General features: G+C 32.3%; 1 protein-coding gene across 1 annotated transcript in view; it reads left to right on the top strand.

The window, feature by feature from the left end:
* Positions 1-3751: 3751 nt before the first annotated feature.
* LOC117176922 (transcription factor 25) overlaps positions 3752-9320 on the top strand; it is a 10831-nt gene continuing 5262 nt past the window's right edge. Inside the window, exons 1-3 of the mRNA XM_033367318.1 lie at positions 3752-4167; positions 6426-6823; positions 6930-7164. Coding sequence (XP_033223209.1) covers positions 4033-4167; positions 6426-6823; positions 6930-7164 — 768 coding nt within the window. The 5' untranslated portion in view covers positions 3752-4032. The remainder of the gene's footprint in view (positions 4168-6425; positions 6824-6929; positions 7165-9320) is intronic.

Genomic DNA, 9320 nt, shown 5'->3' with positions numbered 1-9320 from the left:
TGTACCGAGAGCTGCTTACAGCGCTCCAAGTGGCTCTTGGCAAACTATATCGATTGGTGCTTTCTACGGGGAGCGGTGGGTAGAGGGGAAGTGACTTTTTTCTTTGGACGCGCCGTCTACATTTATGGCGGGCAACTAAGCCCGCACCGCATCTACGTTTATAATATCTTTGACTGAATCCCATGTATTTGGTTCCTCGTTTTCCCCTCGGCAATCTACGAAGTGAAGTTAGCCGTTCATTGAAGTGAAAATACCTAATTAATTAATCGATTAACTGAAAACAGAGATGGAATTTCGATGCCTCATAATAATCCGACTTCTCTTTCTACCGTATCATGCCAGATTGAGAAAACGCGTTATTCCACATAGAACGACTTTTATCCAGACAACTTGGAGAATGTCCCGGACATTTTAAAACTGAAGAATCAGCTTAAAAGCTTATAATATGAAACAATCTTGTATTTAAAATTTTGATTTGTATAATTTGTATTGATTCAAGGTAAATGTCCCAATTTGGGCGAATGAAGGATTTTTTCGGCGTATTTTGCTTGTAAAAGTATTTTAAATCTTATGAATCAAGAAGAGTTCCTAATATCGCACAGTTTCAACATTTGTTCATCAACCTTTTTTCTGCTTATCGATATAAACAAACAATTTTTACTCAATAATAAAGAATATTTCATGCTGCTCCGATGAACCTATTTAGGTGAATGAATTTTTCCTCTGGCCCAGTTTGAGCAAATGAAATATCCCTATTTGGATGAGCGGCGCCATGTTAGATTTTTTACAGTAGCGAGATATCGTCATTGAATGGTACTGACAGCTAATTTAAGTTGTAATCAGGAATTTAAAAATTTTAACTTAAAATTTTTTCAGCATAATAAATCACGTAATTTAAAAAAAATATTTGTATCACTTGCATTTCTAAATTGGCTGTCTCATTTTCATTGTATTCGTTTCCCGCGCATTTGTATCAATTATTCAATAAAATGCATACAAAAACAAGTGCCATGTCAGGCTTAGGATACCTTTTCATGGAGCCCTGTTTTGAAATAATCGTTGAATTAATTTGACACATCGAGTTCATATCTAGGTTATCAACCAATCAAATTTGCCATGAACCAACAAAAGAGCTAAAAATAAATCCTATGCAAAATAATAATTCCACGATCACTTCAAAACAGGCCTCCATGAAAAGGTACCCTTAAGCTTTAAGAATTAAAATAGTGTGCTTCTTATAAAAAAATGCATAATATTTATGTAACCGTATTGTTTGTAAGAACTCACACAATTTGTCAAACACTGGTATGACGAGAAACAACACCTCGTGTCAATTCCCGAACTAACAAGTCGAGGACAGTGTTACGACCAATCATTCCCAGATGGCGACAAGCGTGACTGTATAACGTTAAAACAATACGATTACATAATTAAATGACTATAAAACCTATATCAAAAATATATTTAATCCATTCTAGAGTGTAATTAAACTATAGCTAATGGCATTACCTTCAAGATTTCCGCGGATTTAGCTATAGTATCTGAGCATTCGCCCAAACCGGGTCAGCCGCCCAAACTGGAACATTTACCTTAACATTGATTTAAATTTAATATTTTTTGCCTAGAAATAAAATTTTGTTTATTAAAAAATGAAAATAGTGGTCCTACTATTGCTTACAATGCACAAACCAGGGTTGTGCAGTGACGCGTCACTCGAGGTTTCCGACGTATTATACGTAAAAAATGTATTAGGTGGATTCGGATCAGCCCCATGCATCGCCCGCACTTTTCTGTTTTCTTACGATCCATAGGGGAATTGTCGGTTAAACTAATCCAATCCATGGCGCGATATTTTGTCATAATTTCGATATCGATATCTGATCACTATTTTTTCACTTGATAGAATGCGCTTTCTAGTTAAATAGTGAGTGAAAAAACAAACAAAAACTGAATACAAGTAAACGTAAGTAGACATCATATTTTTCATTAATTATTTATCTTTGTATATTTCCTAATCTGTATTATGCGAATATTTGTAAGTACAGTGAAATACTTCAATAACCCTCCCTTCTATAGCCATCCCGAGAATTTACGCCGCGCCGTGGATATGTATAACAGAAACTGCGCGGGGGCTGCGGGGTCTGCGGTTGTTACTCACGTGAGCAGCCAGGCGTGAACAAACAAAAGCGGAGCGAACTACAATGAGTTAATTCACACTAACCGTCAGCCCCAAAATCGGCGCTATAAAAGAGTTTCGCTGTAAAAGAAGTCTTAGTGAGCACGGGCTCAATTAACTTCAAACGCTTACAAATGCAATATAAATTTCGACTTAAAATCTTACGAACTTAAAGTGTTTCATATTGCACTCAATATGGTATTTACATTAATTTTACTTGAAAGAATGTTGTCCATTACTATCCTATTTTCGTTATACATATCTCTCTGTTTTTTGTGTTTATACAGTTACTGGGCTACATTACTTTTTGGGTTGGGGGTGGGGGAATTGCCTAAAGTTGTTAACTTAGTTTATGGACAGCCCCTTACATACAATATTCTTTTTTCATAAGAAAACAGTATTTACATTCTAAATTAAATACTTCCACGCAGTTACTGCTGTCTGACTCAGGAGACGTATTAAAAATATAGTTACTGTGTTTATTAGAAAAAAAGTGTTCTACTTGTTTAGATTTATTATCTTACAACCATTAAAACCAATTTATTTTGTTTAATTAGGCTAATGAACACTCACAGAAATCAACAAAAGATATGGAATTTAAAACCAAAGCTACAAATTCCGAAGGTTGTATTGCAGAAGTTAACAAATAATAATGCAACGTTTAGCAATGCATATTAAACATAAGTCCTTTCTTGTTTAAACAAAATATATTGGTACAAGGTTATAGAAAATGATATGTTTGTTTTTGTACAAACTTACTTTCTGTTGCAGGTTTGAGGAGAAAAATGATCATACAATAATTATTATATTAAACTATTTGGTTGCTTTAATACATTTGTTTTAATAATAATGTTTTTATACTCATTATAATTATTTATTCGTTTAAAGGAAAAAATATCGAAATAATCGATAAAATCGATATTTTTCATCCAATAAATCGATTTTTTCGACATTTAGTTTCCGATATATCAACATTTGAAATATCGATAATTTTTTTTCGGTATCGCATCACTAAAGTGAAGTTAGCTAAAGGTTGAAGTGAAAATACCGAATTAGGTATTTTAACTTCAATCAGCAACTAACTTCACTTCGCAGATTGCTGAGGGGAAAACAAGAGATCAAATGCATGGGATTCAGTTTATTTTTGCCTTATTTTGCTAATATCTTCGTAATAGCTAATTTTTGCTATATAAGTATATTTGAAAAATAATTTTTATTTTTTAATTACTATTCAATGAAATAATAAAATGATCATTATTATTATTAATTACAAAAATATTACAGAAATAAAGTTTTGTTCCAAGCATTTGATCCATTGCTTTCCCCTCAGCCTCTAAAAAAGTGAAGTTATCTGATGGTTTAAGTGAAAATACCTGATATATTTCCTTAAGAAATCAAATTTAAATTTAAATTATGTCAAAAACTGAATTTTTCGCTCATCCAAAGATATTATAATATCTTTGGCTCATCTCTAGTCACTATTATGATAAGGTAGATTCCTAACATTTCAACCTAGGAATCATCAAATTTTTCGCCATAGACTATAGTGGCACACTAAAATTTGTCAGTTTTTTCCACCATTTTTTAATTTTTTAACACGAGAAAAAATGGTGGGGAGATTCTAGCATCTAGTCTCTACTTGCTAATCAGCTCAATCAGCTGAGAGAAAATCATTTTCCACAAATAAAAGTAAAGTACAAGTGTATTTAATGCAAAATATAAAGAGTTCATTTAACGAGAATGTGATTTTGTTTTTGTGGTCCTTGCAAAAGTCGCAACGTGTTCAGTCGTTTGGAATTTCACTTTCGTGTATCAAAACAGCTGGGTGAAAATTTTCTGTTATTATCGCACACGCAATGTCCACACGGTATATGAAGAAAGTTTATGGGACTGATTTAATCCCGAAATTAAATGAATTAGAAGATTCAAGTGATACTGAAGCACCAATAATCAGAGATGTCAAGCCGAAAAATTTTAATGCATTCAACTTGGTAAGATTCATAATGATGTCAATGACGATGAGAGTGATTTAAATTCCTAACCTATAAACAATTTTTGTTCTTTATTTCAATTTTACTGTAATTTATTTCTCGCATGTCATGGATTATTATCATTCCTGGCGAAAATTTCGAATAGAAATTCATTCTTGAACAATCCAATTCATTCGGGAATCCGATTCCGAATTTATTCAGTGCTAATTTTCAATCCGTCAACCAAACGAAAGTTCCATTCCCAAAAAAAAAGGTTGCATTGACACGTATGCAAAAGTATTTCATTTGAAATACGAAATTCTTACAAAAAGCGGATTTCGCGACATTATCCCGTAAATGCGATTTAATTTTTTGCAATCTCATTAAATAACATTGAGGCCAATTCTCCTTCGCATTCAGACATATTCAAGATTTAAACGTTAGTTGCCAACTCTCGTATTATGACTTTTGTATTAAATCTCGCACTTTAAAATTCAATTTCTTCATTTTACGTAAAAGAATAGTAGCATTAAATATTTGTTAAATACCATTTTGTACTTTTTTTTTTTTAAAAAAGGAAAGTGTATATAAAGAGGGAATATGGTTTACATGAATGATTTTTGCGAAAAAGAAAATTTTCGAGTGTCGGATTCCTGCGAAAATTTAAATTTAATGAATGAAAAAAAGCTTTTTTGAACCAATTATTTATAAAAGTTTATAATTAATCGATTAAATTAAATTTAAGAGTAAGTCGGTCAGTTTGAAGAGAAAAAAAGACTAATAGAAAAAATGGTACATTAGTTTCCAACTAAATATTCGGAGCTCTAATTAAAAACGGTAAATTTTCTATTAAAAGTAAACAAATTTTTTAAATTTTCAAATAAAAAAAATTTTTGAAGCTTAAATGGAGTCTTGAAATTTCCAGATGAAATTTAATTTCCAACAATATATACAATTTGCAACAGAAGAAGTGAATCATAAAAAAAATGCAATCAAAAATGAAGTAGTTAAATTTTCTGTTCAAAAAATTAATTTTCAACAAAAAAACAAACAAATTTTTTAATAGAATAGTTGATATTCCAAGAAGAGCCAAATTTAATAATAAAAATAAGTCAGTTGAATTTCAACAAAGTTACGAAAAATTAAATAATTGATGGTCTAACCAAAAAATATTTTAATATTGAAAAAAGGACGAATTTTAAATTAAATACTTAATTTCTATGTTCAAAAATTAACTTAAGCAAAATGGCCAATAAGGGAGTTAAATTTTAATCAAAATAAATGAATTTGCAACTAAAAAAAATTTGTAACCAAAAATAAAATAGTTTACTTTTTAGTTGAAAAAATAATTTTAAAATAAGAAAGAGGTTTCAACGAAATACGTACATTTTCAATAAAAAATAATGAAATTTCAACCAAAAAGATCAATTTTCTATCGAAAATTTGAGTTTTTAACTAGAAAATTAATTTTTAACTAAACAAATTATTATTAAAAAGTAGTTCAATTTGTACACAAAGAAATGAATTTGCAAACAAGAAGAATAACTTACCTAAAAAAATTTCATTTTTGAATTTTTAATTAAAAAGATCATTTTTAAACTGAAAGGCTCGACTTGTGACCAAAAACGGTCAAGTTAATTATTTAGTTAATCAATCTTTAACGAAAAAAAAAAAACAGATTTTCATTCGAATAGTTTATTTCAAACCACAAAGATGAATTTTCAATAAGAAACGTAAAATGTAATAGTACATATTTTAACAACAAAATATTTTTCAATAAAAGCCGCTGCATTGAACTAAAAAGGACGAATTTTCAACAAATCATGTAATTTAAAAAAAAATCAGATTGTACTGATCAAATTTTAATAAAAAAAAATATAAAAAAACAGTTGAATTCAAACAAAAAGTAATACTATTTTTCGCAAAAACAGATGGGTTTTTAATTCTCAAATATGGTTATTTTTAGTTTTCGCTACAAAAAATATAAAACTTTTGATGTTCTTTCATTAAAGAATAATGTTGTGTCTGTGAAATGTGGGACTATACAAGAAGAACTGACCGTATTTACATTTTTTCTTTTCAATCTGTATAATTAACATTTAGATTTTATTTTACGAATTAAATACAAAACTTTTACCAATAATGTGTATAAAAAAAGTCTATTTTTCACGTTGATCGTTCATAAAATAAACCAAAAATACAGGATATGTTTTAAATTTAACAAGTACGCGCAAAGGGTAAGAACTGGTAATGTTTTAAATTTAAATCCCCTTTCACAGTTAAACTGCAATGGTTCCGAAGAAGATGAGGAGCCAGTCGACAACCTCAACGACAACGATGATGAAGATGTTAATGAAGGCAAGGATCAGGATGAAGAGGAAATGAAGCCTAAAAAAAAGAAACGACACCGAAAAGCTCGCAATCAAAATTCGCAAAGAAGTACGGATCGGACTGACAAAGTAGATTCCGACGAGGATGAAATCGAGAGAACAGTTCGAGAAGTTAACAAGCTTCTTGGTGAACCAGTGCCTAGTACCAGCCAAGAGAGCAACGACGATTCAAAGTCCTTCGTCTTGAGATCGAAAGAGGAGATTCTCACTGTCCAGCACAGAAATTTAAATCCGTTCAATGAACTCAAGAGGATATTCGGAAGCAAAACCGTTCAAGCCGAAGAAAAGTTTGTCTTCCGTTCTTCCTTCTCAAAACTAACAACTTTCACTCTTCATTTAACATTTCAATTTTCGTCCCAACCGGCGATATGCTTACAATTTCGTATGTTTCAGTAAGCAGAGAGGCAGAAGACGAACAGGTCACTTGAAAAAAACGTGGTTGATTTCTCCGCGGGAAAGTTGGTTTCCTATCGCCAAGGCAGATCTTTCCATGTCGATCGACCGTTCCATGGATCTACAAGGCGGCAGCGGCATTCAGTACTTTGTCTATGAACATGGTGTATCTTATCGGCAAGCTCAGATGAAATTTATCCAAGCTGTTGAAAGTTTAGATCACGAAAATATCATTGTAAGCAATAATATATCAGTCAAGATGATGTTGATGTTGAGGGTACAAACACCAGAGGGAGATTTGAAGAAATCGAAACATACTTCGATGACGTGTTGACCAATCATCATCACATCTTGTGAATTCTTCAAGTTTCCATCTTTTAATTGAATAATATAAAAAGTTAACTAATCGTCATCGTATGGGAGTTAGAAAGCGTCATGTCCAGTTTTGCATTTTTTTTCAGTTACATTGGTATAAGATGATTGGATAAGATGCCATGAAAAAATTTGACAATCTGTTCGAAACAAGTGAATAACGGAATCAGAAAGTTAAAATCGCACCTAGCAATAGACCTTTTTATTTAGGAGCGGAAGCAAACGTGACCTCATGAATACCTTTAAATGTTTCTGGCATTTTTCAGTTCCGTTTTGTAAGTGCGAAAAAGACTTCCCATATCTTTGTTTTTTTCCCTCTTGTGTACTTTGCCCGAAACATTTGCCTATCGCCCGACATGCGTCCTGGTGTTTTCCTTAAATGAAAGGGTCTATAAGATGCCATCAGAATATTTGACAATCTGTTCGAAACAAGTGAATAACGGAATCAGAAATTTCCTGGTAACGAGTTGATGGAGACGCATGGATTGGCATTAAGAAAAACTGGCACTTGAATGCGTGCAAGTTGCATTTTTGTCCAAAAAAAAATTAAATCGCAATGGCTGGCATTGATTCTATTAAATATTTTGTCGAGAGCATAAAATGGCACAAACTCATAGGCATTTTAAGCAAATCACTTCAAAGCCTTAAATTTTATGCGCATTAAAAATGATTAAAACGAAACAAGTTTTGTACAGTAAAGCATATTCGCAATTGTTACGCATTTAAAGGAAATGAAATGTCAATTTTTTTAATGACAATCTAATCGTTCGTATCAGCTCTTTCTTATCGGATTAGGATCGTGATAAGCGCATCCGAGTAGTGGAAGAACGTGGATATCTCCGAGATGCACAGTAGTGATTTCTGGAAATGTGTTGTTTGACACATTGGGTTACATAACCAAAAAATACACAGGAATCTCTACTACGCATGTCAGAGATATTCTCATTCTTCCGGTAATAACGAGTTGACTGGGACGCACAGATTGGCATTAACCCTCGCACCACAAGGTGGGGTGAATCCACACCTCAGTCGTTTTGAAACACATTACGAAGTATTTATGGTATAATATTTTTCCTAAGGTTTTTCACAAAATTGTACAATAATCCAGAGAACTTTTTCAATCATTTTCTGCTAAATTATAACGAGAAAATTAAATTTCTTAGATTTTTTCAGTTATAGGAAACACAAAGGCTATTTACACATACCCTAATGCATAATATATTTCATAAAGGATAATAAATTATTAAGTAACGTCTTGCAGTAACGTAAATAATATATTGACCAAAAAAATGCAGTTACACAAACATCAGCATAAAAAGATACGTACCACATATTCCAAATCGCTCAGTAAAAATTCATATTATCGCTTCTCAAAACATCTGTAGCATGACTTAGTGGCCCTCATCTATTCCCACGTGCAGAGGACAACTTAAGAGGAGGCTATTGAGATCCCCACCTCCCTGAGACGCTCTAGGCCTAGCTCATGCACGAAAATAGGGGTCCACCTTGTAACGTGAGGGTTAAAAAAAAGGACATTTCAATGCGTACCAATTGCATGTTTGTCTGAAAAATAATTAAATCCCATTGACAGACATTGTTTCTATTCAATATTTTGTCGACAGCAGTAAATGACATTGACACAGTTCGATTCTTGGTTCGTGAAAGTAGCATTGAATAGCATTTCAAGCAAATCACATTAATACACGGTACCAAAAATTGAGCTGTGACAGGGATATTATTCCTTATTATAGCCAAACATTAGGCTGAAAACGAACGAAGGAATTTAGAAAGATCCCTGGATCAGCGAAAATGAATATCCTTGACCGTTTTCCATATACCAGGGATATCCTATAGTCAAACCCCTGATAAGTATAGCTATAATAGGGATATTAAGAATAGGTGTCTGAACTCTGAAGTAATTGTCGGAAGAGCGCCGGTGCATTATGGGAGCAGCGAAATAAAATGGCGACGGTCTAATCGGGAGCCGTGACAGTTGAGATTTACTTTGGACAATTAAAC

Source organism: Belonocnema kinseyi, chromosome 7 (assembly GCF_010883055.1).
Source record: "Belonocnema kinseyi isolate 2016_QV_RU_SX_M_011 chromosome 7, B_treatae_v1, whole genome shotgun sequence".
Lineage (NCBI taxonomy): Eukaryota > Metazoa > Arthropoda > Insecta > Hymenoptera > Cynipidae > Belonocnema > Belonocnema kinseyi.
Note: the sequence above shows the minus strand (reverse complement) of the source record. Positions and strands in the feature narration are given on the sequence as shown.